Source organism: Strongyloides ratti (genome assembly GCF_001040885.1).
Source record: "Strongyloides ratti genome assembly S_ratti_ED321, chromosome : 2".
Classification (NCBI taxonomy): domain Eukaryota; kingdom Metazoa; phylum Nematoda; class Chromadorea; order Rhabditida; family Strongyloididae; genus Strongyloides; species Strongyloides ratti.
In genome coordinates this window covers 6,818,925-6,834,643 of record NC_037308.1, presented here as the reverse complement: position 1 = coordinate 6,834,643, position 15,719 = coordinate 6,818,925, and the positions used below count along the sequence as shown (strand labels likewise).

At 26.8% G+C, this 15,719-nt stretch overlaps 8 protein-coding genes across 8 annotated transcripts; 4 read left to right on the top strand and 4 right to left on the bottom strand.

Moving 5' to 3' along the window:
* Positions 1 to 732: 732 nt before the first annotated feature.
* On the top strand, positions 733 to 3,361 carry SRAE_2000216700 (Helicase, C-terminal domain and DNA/RNA helicase, DEAD/DEAH box type, N-terminal domain and Helicase, superfamily 1/2, ATP-binding domain and RNA helicase, DEAD-box type, Q motif domain and P-loop containing nucleoside triphosphate hydrolase domain-containing protein; the record flags this gene model as incomplete). The annotated part of the gene is made up of 2 exons (XM_024653205.1): positions 733 to 829; positions 870 to 3,361. The coding sequence occupies 2 exons, from the start codon at positions 733 to 735 to the stop codon at positions 3,359 to 3,361; spliced, it is 2,589 nt and encodes an 862-aa protein (XP_024506705.1).
* A 1,591-nt stretch (positions 3,362 to 4,952) lies between these two features.
* On the top strand, positions 4,953 to 6,691 carry SRAE_2000216600 (POU-specific domain and Homeobox domain and Homeodomain-like and Lambda repressor-like, DNA-binding domain and POU domain-containing protein; the record flags this gene model as incomplete). Its single annotated transcript, XM_024653204.1, has 3 exons — positions 4,953 to 5,754; positions 5,804 to 6,303; positions 6,347 to 6,691. 3 exons carry the CDS (start codon positions 4,953 to 4,955, stop codon positions 6,689 to 6,691), a joined length of 1,647 nt encoding a protein of 548 aa, XP_024506704.1.
* Positions 6,692 to 6,857: 166 nt separating this feature from the next.
* SRAE_2000216500 (Rho GTPase activating protein at 15B) lies at positions 6,858 to 8,126 on the bottom strand (the record flags this gene model as incomplete). Its single annotated transcript, XM_024653203.1, has 1 exon — positions 6,858 to 8,126. The coding sequence occupies one exon, from the start codon at positions 8,124 to 8,126 to the stop codon at positions 6,858 to 6,860; it is 1,269 nt and encodes a 422-aa protein (XP_024506703.1).
* A 31-nt stretch (positions 8,127 to 8,157) lies between these two features.
* Positions 8,158 to 9,405, bottom strand: SRAE_2000216400 (Rho GTPase activating protein at 15B; the record flags this gene model as incomplete). The annotated part of the gene is made up of 3 exons (XM_024653202.1): positions 8,158 to 8,174; positions 8,237 to 8,268; positions 8,318 to 9,405. The coding sequence occupies 3 exons, from the start codon at positions 9,403 to 9,405 to the stop codon at positions 8,158 to 8,160; spliced, it is 1,137 nt and encodes a 378-aa protein (XP_024506702.1).
* An 855-nt stretch (positions 9,406 to 10,260) lies between these two features.
* SRAE_2000216300 (Xeroderma pigmentosum D) lies at positions 10,261 to 12,640 on the top strand (the record flags this gene model as incomplete). The annotated part of the gene is made up of 2 exons (XM_024653201.1): positions 10,261 to 10,265; positions 10,306 to 12,640. The coding sequence occupies 2 exons, from the start codon at positions 10,261 to 10,263 to the stop codon at positions 12,638 to 12,640; spliced, it is 2,340 nt and encodes a 779-aa protein (XP_024506701.1).
* A 125-nt stretch (positions 12,641 to 12,765) lies between these two features.
* On the top strand, positions 12,766 to 13,620 carry SRAE_2000216200 (Translational activator of cytochrome c oxidase 1; the record flags this gene model as incomplete). The annotated part of the gene is made up of 1 exon (XM_024653200.1): positions 12,766 to 13,620. One exon carries the CDS (start codon positions 12,766 to 12,768, stop codon positions 13,618 to 13,620), a length of 855 nt encoding a protein of 284 aa, XP_024506700.1.
* Positions 13,621 to 13,657: 37 nt separating this feature from the next.
* On the bottom strand, positions 13,658 to 14,367 carry SRAE_2000216100 (Hypothetical protein; the record flags this gene model as incomplete). Its single annotated transcript, XM_024653199.1, has 2 exons — positions 13,658 to 14,233; positions 14,278 to 14,367. The coding sequence occupies 2 exons, from the start codon at positions 14,365 to 14,367 to the stop codon at positions 13,658 to 13,660; spliced, it is 666 nt and encodes a 221-aa protein (XP_024506699.1).
* A 523-nt stretch (positions 14,368 to 14,890) lies between these two features.
* SRAE_2000216000 (Hypothetical protein) lies at positions 14,891 to 15,679 on the bottom strand (the record flags this gene model as incomplete). Its single annotated transcript, XM_024653198.1, has 3 exons — positions 14,891 to 15,121; positions 15,168 to 15,494; positions 15,542 to 15,679. 3 exons carry the CDS (start codon positions 15,677 to 15,679, stop codon positions 14,891 to 14,893), a joined length of 696 nt encoding a protein of 231 aa, XP_024506698.1.
* Between the last annotated feature and the right edge of the window lie 40 nt (positions 15,680 to 15,719).

Below are 15,719 nucleotides of genomic sequence, written 5' to 3'. Positions count from 1 at the left end.
TTATATCTTTGAAAAGCCTCTGTTCAGCAAATGCATAAGAAAAAATTTTACTTTAATCATGTCATTTTATGTCGCAATATATATATATCAGTTTTATTGAAAATATTGTTAAAAAAGTTCTTATATTAACTTATTTAAAGGAAAAAAGGATGGTCTTTTTAGAAAAAAGTAGAAATCTCAAAGAAATGAAAACACATAAAAGAAAATCATAAGTTACTTTGCAGGAACATGACCACTATTTTTTTAAAAAGAATTAAATACAATAAAAAGCGGAAAGAAATAACTTTATCTAAACTTGATTTAAAATAATTTATTTTATAATGTTATTGGAATTAAACAAACACAATTAGAAGGTAGATACTGATTCCTTTGATATAAAATCTTTTTTGTTTAAAGTTTAAAGTTCTTTCTCTTTTTTTTCTACATATTTTTACCTAGTTGTTAAACAAGTTAGATAACATTGAAAATATTTGTTAGTTATATCAGTAAGAAAATACAATGAACATGTTATAAAAAAAGATTTATTTAATAATTTTTTTCAAATAATGACAATTATAAGATTATTTTTATTCTTACAACGACTTTCTTTTTTTTTCAGAATTAATTTTTTACGGTCTTTTTTTCGACATTACTCAATGCTTTTTTTTGCCAAGACTTTTTCTATTTTTTTGTTTCTTTTTTATTATTTCCTTATTGTTTTTATCATTATTACTTATTTTTTTTAGACAAAAAATGTCAAGACGTGGCTTGTCTTCAGGTGTATCTAATAGTGCCTTTGCAAACTTTCATTCTTTTCGTAGTGCTTTACCTTCTAAAGTTGAAGTGTCAAGTAAGTTTTTAATGTTAACTTTTTAAACAAAATATTTTAGATACAAACGATGAGAATATCAAACCACAATCTACAAATTTGTACGACTCACAACAAGGTAGTGCACAATATCAAAATTCATCACCCTGTGGTGATAATGATGATGGTGAAAAAAATGATTTTAATTGTACGAGTGCAAAAGATGATTATCCTGATACTTCTACTAGTGACGCTTTTGGACGTGTAAATGAAGGAAGTTTTAATTACTCATGCAATGAATCATCAAGCCAAGTAAATTCTGACAATCCAGATCGTAGTGGGAAAGAAGTTTTTGGATTACACAACAATGAAGAATCATCAAGACATGTGAACTTTGGTGGTTCAGGACGTGGTGGAAGTGTTACCTTTGGATCAAACTACAATGAAAAATCATCAGAAAGCGTGAACTTTGCCAGCTCAGGACGTGGTAGAAGAGGTATATCTGGCGGTTATGACAATGCAGATTCATCGGGACATGTAAATTTTGGTAATTCAGGACGTGGTGGAAGAGGTGCCTTTGGATCAAACTACAATGAAGATTCATCAGGAAATGTAAATTTTGGTAGTTCAGGACGTGGTGGAAGAGGTGCCTTTGGATCAAACTACAATGAAGATTCATCAGGAAATGTAAACTTCGGCGCTTCAGGACGTGGTGGAAGAGGTGCTTTTAGATCTCACGACAATGGAGATTCATCGGGACATGTAAATTTTGGTAATTCAGGACGTGGTGGAAGAGGTGCCTTTGGATCAAACTACAATGAAGATTCATCAGGTCATGTAAATTTTGGTAGTTCAGGACGTGGTGGAAGAGGTGCCTTTGGATCAAACTACAATGAAGATTCATCAGGACATGTAAATTTTGGTAGTTCAGGACGTGGTGGAAGAGGTACCTTTGGATCTAACTACAATGAAGATTTATCAGGACATGTAAATTTTGGTAATTCAGGACGTGGTGGAAGAGGTGCTTTTAGATCTCACGACAATGGAGATTCATCGGGACATGTAAATTTGGGTAGTTCAGGACGTGGTAGAAGAGGTATATCTGAAGCTTATGACAATGGACATTCCTCGGGACATGTGAATTTTGGTAGTTCAGGACGTGGTGGAAGAGGTGGTTCAAATTACTTTTCTACTAAAAGTAACAATTATGGAGGTGGAGACATTAATGAGTTTTTAGGAAATGCTCACAGTGGTCAAAAATTACTTGCAGCAACTCATGTTCCAATTGATCGCTCAATAGAAATTTTGCTTGATGAAGATAAACGTAACAATATCTTCTATTCTCAAGTGGCAGATCAAGACGATGATGTTGATGTTAGTGGTGCGTCATATCGTTTTAAATTTGAAAGCTGGGCTGAGTGCGAATTTGTACCAGAATTAATGGAAAACATTAAATTAACTGGATATGTAAAACCAAGAAATATTCAAGCTTTTACAATGCCTCAAATTATGAATGGATTTGATGTTAAAGGCCAGGCTGAAACTGGTTCTGGCAAGACAGCAGCATTTTTATTACCAATTATCAATGATATTATTGCAAATAATTATGAACGTAAGCCTCAAAGTCCTATTGCCATCATAATATCTCCAACCCGTGAACTTGCTTTACAAACACATGAGCAAGCTCGTAAATTTGCTCACAAAACTGGTGTTACAGCTGCAAAATGTTATGGACAGTATAAAGTTTCTGAAAATATTGTTGAAATTAGAAACGGATGTGACATTCTTTCTGCTACTCCAGGTCGACTTAAGTCTTTTGTTTTAAACGGTGACATTTCACTTCAATGTCTTAGGTTTTTTATTCTTGACGAGGCAGATGAACTTTTTACTTATGATTTTGTTCAAACTATTCGTGAATGCTTATCTATTGGTAATGCACCTCCAAAAGATAAACGTATCAATATGCTTTTTTCGGCAACATTCCCATCTGGTGTTGATGAACTTGCTTCTGAACTATTAAATGAGAATTATGTAACAATTGTTAATTCAAGTCAAAATGGTGCAAATAAAAAAGTTAGCCATGAAATACTTTGCGTAGATAAAAGACAAAAGAATATAAAAGTTTGTGATATGTTACTTAAAGAAAAAAAAGATGTTGAACAAACGGGTCAATTGTTAAGAAGAACTCTTATATTTGTTTCTAGAAAACAACAAGCAGATATGCTTGCAATGTTTTTCTGTGAAAGAGGAATTGATGCATTATCTTTAAATGGTGATCGTCCTCAAAAACTTCGCGAGGAGGCACTCAACGATTTTCGTGCACATAAAATAAGTGTCCTTGTAACAACAGACGTTTGTGCTCGTGGTATTGATATCAAAGATTTGGATCACGTTATAAATGTTGATCTTCCAAAAGAATTCGTAACTTTTGTTCATCGTGTTGGTCGCACTGGAAGACTTCGTGAAGGCTTTGCTACTTCATTTTATGATCCAAGTGATGACTATAATTTAAAAGAAGACTTGGTTAATCTTTTACGTCTTAATGCTAAAGATGTTCCAGAATTTTTACTTTAAGTTAAACCTTTTTAATCTTTGAAGATATTTTTTTTTTATTATGTATCACTATTGTAAATATTTTTTTTTATCAAAATGTTTAATAAAAATATTTTATTATGTAAAGTGATGTAATACGGTTTTTTTTTCATAACTGAATAAGCTATCATACTATTTATTATATTTTATTTAGTTAATTTTTTATGTTAATGTAGAACAACCACCATCAGAAATATTAACATTACCAGTTGTTAGAAATTTAATGTTAATTGATAGGAAGAAGATAATATATTACTTTTTTAATAACAAAAATTTATAGTAATATAATAACAGAATAAGTTTTTAATATACAAATTGTCTTTTCTAATAATAATTTAATTAATGAATATCTACAGGTAAATAGGTAAACTTTTATACGATAAAAATTTGATGATACTCCAGATAAATATATTCATGAAATGGTCAACATTGATATTATTATGTTCAAAGATGAAGAATGAAAGTGGCAAAGAAAATTATCAATATAAATATTAAGAAATTTTAGTGTGAGCAAAATTATGATACAAGATATAACTTATTTTGGATGTTTGAGAGCATGTAGATAATATAAATATTTAAAAAAAAATTTTTTTTCCTATTTGAAAAAGAATAAACCATTTGTTAATAATGTAAAAAAGTTAATATCATTTGTCTTCATGTACAATCACACGGACAATAAAAAAAATTTTTTAATTTACTGATATAGTATAAATAATGATTAAATTTTATTCAAAAAGAGAATTTTAATTATTAACTATTATTTCTATGAATAATTAAAAATTGAAAAAAAAATGATTCAAAATGTTTTGAAGAATGCAAATGGATTTTCTGGGTTATTGGAATAGTAACATTAACAAGATAATTAAAATAATTAATACTTTTTAAAATTAAATATTAAAAAATTTGAGAACAATTACATGATGAAATTGATCCAATAGTTTTAAATAATAAAATTAAAAATGTCTTTTTTTATTGCTGAAGGCTATAGACACACAAATGTTATTTTATCTATTCCGTCATATAAATGTACAAAAGATACCCTTAGCAAATTATCACATTATTCCTAAAGATAAATTAATTTAACTATTTTTTTAGGATGCTAACAAAATTAATAAATTTTTTTTGGATTTATTTTATATCAATCTGTATTTAAAAATGCTTATCTTGAGCAGAATTTTACCTACTTTTTATATTTTTACTGTAAAATTATTAATTTTAACTGATAAAAATAAGTGGTATATGATATTTTTTTTGGGGATTTTTTATATCTATTCATTTTACCTATTTTAAAAATTAAATGAATTTAATAATCTTATTTTTTATGAATAAAAAAAAGCAAAGATATAATATCTTTTTCACATTTATCAAGAAATTGAATAAATAATTTTCTCAATGTTTTTCAAATATTCAAATTTATAATTTTCCCATATAAAGACAATTATGATAATAATAATTTGTATATTATCAGTCCAACATATAAAAAACAACACGTTTTTGTAAACAGCTCATTTCTCAAATTTTATTATTTTGAGTTATTATTTTAATTTGTCATTATTAATTTTTAAATATTATAATGATGAATAGTAATGATATATATGAAGACAATGACGTTGACAGCCCATGGTTTCAAAATTTAAGTGCTCAAATAGAAAAAAGTGATTCTAAAGAAAATGTTAGTAGAACAAGTTTAACTATGTGTAGTTCTCCTATTCTTCAAAAAACCAGATTTGTTAAAGAAAGTTCACTTGAAATAATGCCTGATTATTTGAAATCATATTACTATCCAAGAAGTCCAAGTCCGATGGTAATATTCGGTGAACTTAATGAAGTTTATCACAATAAATCTCCACAGCATAATACCAATAGTGATGTTGATCACCATTCAATTCAAACATCTGATAATGGAACTATTCCAATGATGACATATGACCATTATTCAGGAATGTATTCAACGGGACTCATATCAAATGTTACCTCTGATGCTTATAGATTTCAACAGGATGATATGGAAGGAATTGATAATAAAATCTCATCATCTGAAATGGAAGAATCAAATCATCAAGAAAATAACACTTTATGGCTTAGACATCAAGAAAGAAATAATGGATGTAAAAGCAATATGGAAACAGATTATATGGAACAAAAAGTTTATGCAGAATTAACAAATGTTAATCAAGATATGTCTAAATGTTCTGAAGTTGTTAATAACAATATGTCTATTAATTCTGTTATCAGAGATATGGATGATGCAAGTAATTTAATAGAATTAGATCATACAAATCAATCATCATCGGCATACAGAAGTAACATTTTAATGAAGCATTTTAATAGTATAATGGAAAAAGCAAAAACTCAATATACATACGATCCTCATAGTACGTTAATAAATTTTGTAAATTTTTTATTAAATAATTTTTTTTATAGCAATTAACGAAGGTCTATCTGAAATGCATAATTTCTTTACTCATCATAAAGCAATTATTCTTATGAAAAGTCATGAAGCAATGAAAAATCAAATTTCAACAAAAAATGAAAATACTATTGAGAATAATGAAAATAATTTTAGTCGCTCTTCTGCTCATGTTGAGGAGTATTGTAATGATGAAAACTTTCCTGATACTTATTGTAAAGATATTAGTCATGACAATATACATCTAATGGATCTAGAAAATTTTGCTTTACATTTTAAAAATAGTAGAATTAGATATGGTTTCACACAAGGAGACGTTGGTCATCAACTAGGACACATTTTTGGAGGTGAAGTTTCGCAAACTACCATATCAAGATTTGAAGCTTTAAATTTATCATATAAAAATATGATAAAACAAAAACCATTTCTAGAAGAATGGCTTAGGATTACCCAACAGTTAATGATTGAAGGTAATACTGTGGACGATATAATGAAGAATAAGCTTCATTCTAAGGTAAATTTTTATTTTAAAATAAAAAATAATACAAATTTTTTAGTTTTCCATAGGTGAAAAAGCTGATGATATTAAAAATTTAGAAGTAATTCCGTATTTTGAAGAAAATAAAAATGAAAATTCAAATATTAAAAACGATTTTAAAACTATTCAAAATCCAATTTTAAAGAGGCGTCGTAAGCGTACAAACTTAGATGTTGCACAAAGAGAATATTTAAATCGTACATTTAATGTTGAGCCTAATCCAGATCATAGTAAAATGGAAGAAATAGCATTGGATCTTGGACTTGATAAAGAAATTGTTAGAGTTTGGTTTTGTAATAAACGTCAAAAGATGAGGAAATTTTCGTTAGTAAATGGCGTTGTGTTATCAAACAGATTATTTTAAAACTTATTAAAAAATAAAAAAAAACAAGTGGACCAAATGTTGAAAACCGGTTTTTTTATTATTGTTATATGTGTAATAAATAAAAAAAAATATTTTTTGTGTTAGTTAGTAAATCCTATAAAATATCTAAAAATAAAATTAAGAAAAAAATATTTTGTATTAAAAATTAATATTGAAGTATGGGACTTTGATTATACTCCATTGGAGCAATGAAAATTTCGTTAAGCCATTCAAGTTTTTGCAAAGGTTCTTTAAATGCAATACAAAATCCAATAAATTTGCTTTTGTATTTAAATTTATTTGATGTAACAAGTAATGTTAGAGTATGTTCATATGGAGGTTTCCTATCACTTTCATGGCCATCAAACCACAAAAGATCCTTAATATTGAAATTACCTATAGGTTTTAATGATTTATTTGATTGTATCATATATATTTCATTATTCATTGTTTCAAGTTTTAAATGACATGTCTTGAAATTTTTTGATCCAGGATCAGCAATTTTAACATCATCTACATAAGGTTTGTGATTTGTTAGTGATAAAGGATATGGATCAGAAGCATATAATAGATAGCATTCCTTATGATCATAATCCAACCACCTTTTAGCAACTATTGGAGCAAGTGTTTCATCAGAACGAATTTTTCTTTTCAATGCACCACCTTTAATTACTTCAAAGAGATCATATTTTTCCGTAGAATTTTGTATATTTAATTTTCCAGAAGCATAAGAGCATACCTCAGCAGCTTTCATTGTTGCTTGGACATTAAAACACTGATTATCTTTATGGTACAAATGAATTGGAACTAAAAGACCAATTGATAGTGTTTTAGTTGTATTAATTTCTTCAATAGCTTTTTCAATTTTAGCTGCAGTCCCGTTATTTTCATCATTTATTGGAAAAATTATTTTATAATTATTTAAAAGATCTCGAAGTACAATCATTTGTACAGTTGTTTGAGTAAAAGTTTGCAAAGATATATCTTCATCATGTTTGTCAACAGAAAATAAAGTTGGAGCAAATATCTTTGAAATATTATCAATAGTAGCAAAATTTTTGTCTGAATTATCAGTAATTTCTCTTAAATGGCAAATTAAATTTTTTAATGTATTATAATTTACAAGTTCTAATTTTTTCAATGTTTCAGAATATCTTTGATATTTATTTTCAAAAAGTAAACTATTTTCATTAATATTAGAAATATCGTATAATTCTTGATGAATGTTAATAGAAATTACAGGTTTATCTAACTGTCTTAGAAAACTTCTTAAAGCATCAGCTACAGCAAAAACTGTTTCTTCACGTTCACGTAATATTTGATAGTTTGGAGGATCTTTTTTCAAACCTTCTGAAATAATTCGAGCTTCTGTTGCACTACCATTTCTTCTATAAAGGCCTTTTATAGTTTTACCATATGTAGAAATAAATTTCATACATTTATCAACAATATATGGAATGTTATCATCAGTTAGACGTTGACCCTCTAAAGTGTTATTAGACATTAAAAGTTCATTTGAAATATTTTCATACCATAAATCTGTACATATATCATTTTCACCTTGCATGTAAAAAGAACTGAAATAAATATTATCAGACATAAACTAATATTTACAATTAAACTTACTTTCCACCTTGCGAGCACACAATAGGACCTTCATTAGTATTGTAAACAAATGGGCACCAATCTGTTTTACAAATATTTTTTTTTAAACACCTTATCTTTCTAATATCAATTTTTCTATTATAAATCATGTTTAGTTTCATATAATTTAATGTTTTTTGACTAATGTAAAGCCAACCTTGACTCCATTGAGATGTAGTTCCTTCCTTAAACCAAACAATACCTCCAACATCTAAATCACTAAATTCATCATTGTCATATTTTACTGAAGGTACAACTGATCTAGCTAATAAATGTGTCCATGTTTTAAATTGATCTTCTTCTGTTACCATCTCAATTCTTGCCCAAATTGCTGTTTTATCTTTAGATCGTAATAAAACAATAATACAACATGGAATATTTTTATTTTTTCCAACATATACTAAATCAGCTAAATTATATGAAAACATTGGATTATTTTCACATTCTTCATTATCATAAAATTTAAGAAAACCATCCTTCAAAGCAGCCCAATACTTTTTAGTTTTTCTTCCATTTTTATATTCAATCCATCCATAATAAGTAATTTTTTCACCATCATATCTATCTGGAAGACCCATAATTGGATCTGCTCGAATACTTACTCTACTATTTGATTGTTTTGCATTATCATTTATTACATAAACAGGTTCTAAAATATTTTCATGACTTTGTTTAAAATCACCAAAACATTCTGAGTTATCAGTATATTGTTGTTTTGATGATTCTATACTACATGTTTCATCATTAGAACTCTCAGAAATACTACTAGAAATTTTCAAATCATCTAAACTTGTATATTCAGGATTTTGAAATAAAATACTTTGACTATCTGACTTTGACGAAACAAGACATTCATCTTCATGAATTGTTTCAATACTGGATGAAAAAATAGGCTCAGATGATAAATTATTTATTTTATTGTAAAATAAATTTTTATCTCTTGGAGGAATTGGTGGAGGTTTCAAAATATTTTTAGGCCTTTCAGGTATTGGAGGAGGAGTAAGAGAATGAAGCATTTCTTTTTTTTTTAATAATGAAGTTCTTGGTAATGGTATAGGTTTGCCTTCCATTCTAAAAAAAAAATATTTTATTTACAAAATAGAAATGTTTTCTGATGCATATAAAATAGATATTATGTATGTATTAAAGAGCAATCAAAATCTCAATAAATAAAAATTAAGTGGTATCTATCATCATTCAATAATTACATAAAACAATGATAAAACTCTAACCATTTTATGATGATTCATCACAATATATATTATATTTTATTCTTCCTTTTTTTATAATAAAGTGAATATTTTTTTTATTTCTTATATATAACAGTAAAAAGACGATAATAAGAAATAAAAATGATAAAATTATAGTTATTATCTAGAGTTAAACAAAACAATAAAAAAGTGTCAAAAATAATAACAATCAGTAGAAATAAATAGGTATTAAAATTGTTAGTTATCAATTATCAACATAGAAAATAACAGGAATCGATTCTTAAAAAAGATTTATATTTCATTAAACCATATAAAGGAAAGAGACAACTCGTTAGAATTTAAAGATCATTATATGATCTATCTTTAAACATAAAATATAAACAATCTTTTAGTACTAAAAATAAAAAGTATATTTAAGAAAATATTATATGAGTCATATATAAATTTCTTTATTAGTTCCGTTTAAAAATGAAGAATTTTAGAAATATGATAAATAATATAAAATTGTGTACATTGTTAAAATTAAAAGAAAAACATTTATTGTGCGATGTTAATTTTTTACAAGCACTTATAGACCCACCCACTTCGTATACGAGATACCAAATTTAAAGTTTTATCCAAATGAGATTAATTTGGTAAGAATTTTTATAAAAAAACATTGTGTGTTTCTTTTATTAATACTTTTGATAACAATTTTTTATAGAAAATTATAAAATGAAGTAAGGTGCCAAATAAATATATAATTTTTATTATTTTTAGTATAAATGTAGATGGTTTAGAAGTGTTATTTCCTTACAAATCTATATATCCTGAACAAATATTATATATGCAAGAATTTAAGAAAGCCATAGATAATAGAGGTCATGGATTAATAGAAATGCCATCAGGAACTGGTAAAACAAGTACAATTTTATCATTATCAGTAGCATATATGAATAAATATCCAAGTTCAATTGATAAAATAATATATTGTACAAGAACAATTCCTGAAATGCATAAAACAGCAGAAGAATTAAGAAAACTTTTAGGATTATATAAAACTAAAAAGAATTTCGAAATTCCAATAACAGCTGTTACAATGGCTTCAAGAAAATTTATGTGTACTAATGAGAAAGTTATTGCATTAAAAGAAGGATCACTTATTGATGGTGCTTGTAATAAATTAACAGCATCATTTGTTAGGGCTAAAAGAAAAATAGAAAATAATCAAGATCCAAATTCATTTTGTGAATATTATGAAAATTATATTGAAAAAGGTGACAAAATTAAATTAAATTATGGTGTATATACATTAGATGATTCTAAAGGTTTAGGATTAGAACAAAAAATTTGTCCTTATTTTTATATAAGAACTGCTATTAATAGAGCACATATTGTTATTTTCTCTTACCATTATATGCTTGATCCTAAAATTGCTGAAATTGTATCAAAAGGTTTTTCACCTAAGTCTATTGTAATATTTGATGAAGCACATAATATTGATAATGTATGTATAGAAAGTATGAGTGTATCTTTAACCAATAAACTACTTGACAAAGCAACTAAGAACTTAAATTTTCTTGAAAATCATGTTAGAAGTTTGAGAAAAAATAACGATGTTAAATTACAAAATGAATATGAAAAATTAGTACAAGGTTTAAAGTTAGAAGCAGAAAAAAGAAAAGAAGAGAAATTTTGGGCTAATCCTGTACTTCCATCAGAAATATTAGATGAAGTTGTACCAGGTAGTATTAGGAAAGCTGAACATTTTGTCGTTTTTATGAAAAGAGTTTGTGAATTTGTAAAACATATGGCAAAATGTAGACAAATTTTCAAAGAAAGTCCAGCAATTTTTTTAAGAGATATTGGAAATACAATGAATATTGAAAGAAAACCACTGAGATTTGCTGCTGAAAGAATGCAAGAATTAATGAGAACTTTAGAATTAGCTGATATTTCTGATTTTGGACCTTTGATAAAATTATGTAATTTTTCAACTCTCGTCAGTACATACACAAGAGGATTTTCATTGATTGTTGAACCTTTAGATGAAAGAGGATGGGCTATTCAGAATGCTGTTTTGAATAATCCTAATGCATCAAATAAATATTTTGACACTGTAGTTCATTTGTCCTGTCTAGATGCATCAATAGCTATTAGACCTGTATTGGAACGTTTTCAAACTGTTTTAATTACATCTGGTACTTTGTCTCCTATGGAAATGTTCCCAAAAGTTCTTGACTTTGAACCTGTAGTTATGGCATCATTAACAATGACAATGTCTAGACCTTGTATTCTTCCAATGATTATTAGTAGAGGAAATGATCAAATAGAAATTTCTTCTAGATTTGAAAATCGTGAAGAACCTTCAGTTGTTAGAAATTATGGAAACTTAATTCTTGATCTCGCACAAATGGTTCCAGATGGTATGGTTGTATTTTTTACCAGTTATGGATATATGGAAAATGTCGTTTCATTATGGTATGATCAACGTATTATTGATGAATTAGTTAAATATAAACTGTTGTTTATTGAAACACAAGATCCTCTTGAAACTGCCGCAGCACATCGTCATTATCAACATGCTTGTGATCGTGGACGTGGTGCTGTATTCTTTTGTGTTGCAAGAGGTAAAGTTTCAGAAGGAATAGATTTTATGGATCATTATGGAAGAGCTGTTGTAATGCTTGGAATTCCATATGTAAATACAGAAAGTCGTGTTCTTCGTGCAAGATTAGAATTTTTAAGAGATCAATACAATGTTCGAGAGAATGATTTTCTTACTTTTGATGCTTTAAGACATGCCGCACAATGTGCAGGTCGTGTATTAAGAGGTAAAAGTGATTATGGAATTATGATTTTTGCTGATAAGAGATATGTACGTAATGATAAGAGAAAAAAACTTCCTAAATGGATTCAAGAATGTTTGTCTGATGCTCAAGTTAATTTGACAATTGATGAGGCATGTGCTCATGCTAGAGCTTGGCTTCCATTAATGGGACAACCTTTTAGTATTAAAGGTTCAGCCGGTATTAGTCTACTTACCCAAGAACTTTTGGAATCAGATCCAAATATTCTGGAGAAATTTCAAAGTGTTGTTACAGAATATGATTAGTTTATATTTTTACATATTTATTTTGCTTTATTCTAATTTTAAATTAAATAATTTTCAATCGATGTGTTACTTCACAAAATTACTTTTTTTTTATAATTATTTTAAATTAAGTTTTTCTAGATAAAATGCTTCACATACGTTATCTCATTGGTAATCTTTCATTTAAATTAAATGGCGTTTTATCAGTTTCTGGGATAAATACAATTAATTTACTTCATTCATCGCCTACTTTTCTTAAAGGTCATTCCAAGTGGCAAAATATAAAAGAAAGAAAAGGAAAAAATGATTTAGAGAAGTCTCGAAAAATTAATTTTATTCTTTCCAAGGTCAAAAATGCCGTGGAAGCGGGTGGATTTGATTTAAAACTAAATAATAAGTTAAATGATTTACTACAAGAATTTAAATCTAATGGATTACCATCAGAAACATTTCATTCATATTTAAAAAAAATGAAAGAAAAACCTGAAAAAACAGTTTACTATAATGTCATTGGACCATCTGGATCATTTTTTATTATTGAATGTGAGACAGATAAAGAAGTGTTACTGGAAGGAGCTATAAAAAAAAATTTTTCTAAGATAGGAGGATTTCGACTTTCTAAAGAATCATTAAAAAATAAATTTGAAGAGAAAGGTGTTGTTACAATTTCAGGTTATGATAAAAATAACAAAAAATTAACTCTTGATGAGGTAGAGGAAGCAGCAATTGATTTTGACATTGAGGAAGTAATAGAGATTGATGATGAAAATGAAAATGATAGTAAAAAATATGAATTATATTGTGATAAGAATAATCTTTTTAATATAGAATCAAAAATATCAAATAGTCATTTTGTTGTAGAAAACGTCATAAAAAAAATGAGAGCACTTTATACAATATCTGTCACCAAAGAAGAAGAAGAGAAAATTGAAAAATTTTATGAGTTAATAGCAAAAGTAAGTGATGTGAAGAATATTTTTGATAATATCAATGAAAATTAGAAAAATTAGTTATTATTTTGAAATAAAAATCCATTTGTTAATTTGAGATCTCAAATGATTTTTCAATTCTATCTCCTTCTACTGTAATCGGAAGTTCATTAAGTGAAACTAAAGACATTGTCTCGTTTAATGAATCTTCATTAATTTTCTTAGGCATAGATAAACGTTTAAGATGTGTTTCTTCCTTTTTAGGTGAATCAATAACTGTACTGGTTACTGTTATTGGTGAACGTTCTCTGGAAAGTTCTCTATTAAAAATTGGAAGTGCATTAAATGTTCCTGGATTTAATCCATTTGGTTGGAAAACATTATTTCCTCTATTATTTTGATTTAAAAATCTTTCTATCATTTGGTTACTTCTATCATTTCCTCTAAAACGTTCATCTTCTCCAAGTATTCCTCTATTTTGTCCTTGAAACATAATACTTTGTATTTGTGCTAGATGATCTTTTTCTCGTTGGACAAGAAATCTTTGTAAAAGTTCTGGAATTCCATGTACATCTTCTCTAGGATAATTAATATTAGTTTTTGTTCCATTTTTTATTTGATCTCTTGCAATACTAGCGCGCCTAGCCGCAGCAAGTGTACTCATATGTGCTATAAATGCATTTTCCTTAAAATAATATAAATATTTCAATTAAATTAATAACAACTGACCTGGTTTTGACGAATTACGGCAGCCTTTGTATATGCTTCAATGTCAAATGGAGTTAAACGTGAAGGAGAAATAGATCCAAAATTAAACATAGTAGAGTCATCTGACAATACAATTTTAATTAAAGTTAGAATAACAATATACCAATTCATTCTATAATAATGATTTAAAAATTGTATAAAAATTTTGATTATCTATCTTTAAATGTCTTCTTAATATGCATTCACTTATATAAATACAAAATGATTTTATACTTTGAATCCTTTCACATTTTTTTTCTTTACAATTCCCACCTCCAAAAACAGGTTAATCGTCTAAAATAGGAATCATCTATCCATAAAAAGATTGTACAAGAACAAGTTACATTTATTTAATAACACTATATTTTTAAATATATATAAATATTATTATTTAATAATGGCATTAAAAAGTAAAATTTATGGATTATCCTCAGAATATTAAATTGATATTTTATTTATAAATTATGAGGTAATTGAATATGTTTTAAGAAACATACAAAAAGTAAATGTTAATTTTAAAAGTTTAAAAAAAATGTTAATGATGAATAATTTTCACATAAAAACAAAATAACAAAAAAAAAAATAAATAAAAGTATTAATGATTGTTATAATAAAGTTCTAATTCAGAAACAAGTTTTTTAATTTCACTTTTAATAGAGGGATGATTAAAAAAAGTGTCTGAATTTATTTCACTGAACAGTTCCTTAACGATTGTGTTAATCTCTGTACAAGCTTTACTTTTCTCATGATATATTTTTCGAAGCTTATCACGTTCCATATTAAGATGAGCAAGTTTTCGATACTTCTCGTCACGTTCCTCAATAAGCTAAAAAAAATATAATAGATTTAAAGGTTCCCCAATTTAAACGTACATTTTGTAAAAGTTCACGTTCATCATTTGCTTTCACAATATCATAGTCTGTAATCATTGGTTCATAAAGTATTGTACTAGCCAATTTTGGTGTTAATTTATCTCTTTTTCCCGTGAGATAATCTTTTATAATTTTCTTATGCTTTTCAATGGTTGAATTTTTATCTTCATGTTCAAAAGCAAAAATTGACTTTGGATTACAATAGGTATTGTCTGATTCTACTTTATTTGTAGAAGAAGTTGGAAGTGGATGTGCTTTTCGATATTTAATGTATTCCTGAAGAATATTTAATATATTTTCTATAGCACTATTTGAATATGACATTTTCTAAAAAAAAATATATATACATTTTAATAACAAAAAAAAAAACATACATTTAGTTTTTCATAATTAATTTTAGATAACTCTTCTAATGTTACATTTCTAGTTTGAAGTAACTCATCAAGAATATACTTTTGAGTATTAAAATTAGTAGTATTAATTAGTTTGTTGATAACTTTTGTGTTAAACATTTATAGCAATAAAAAGAGGTAAAAAAAAATTTGAATGATT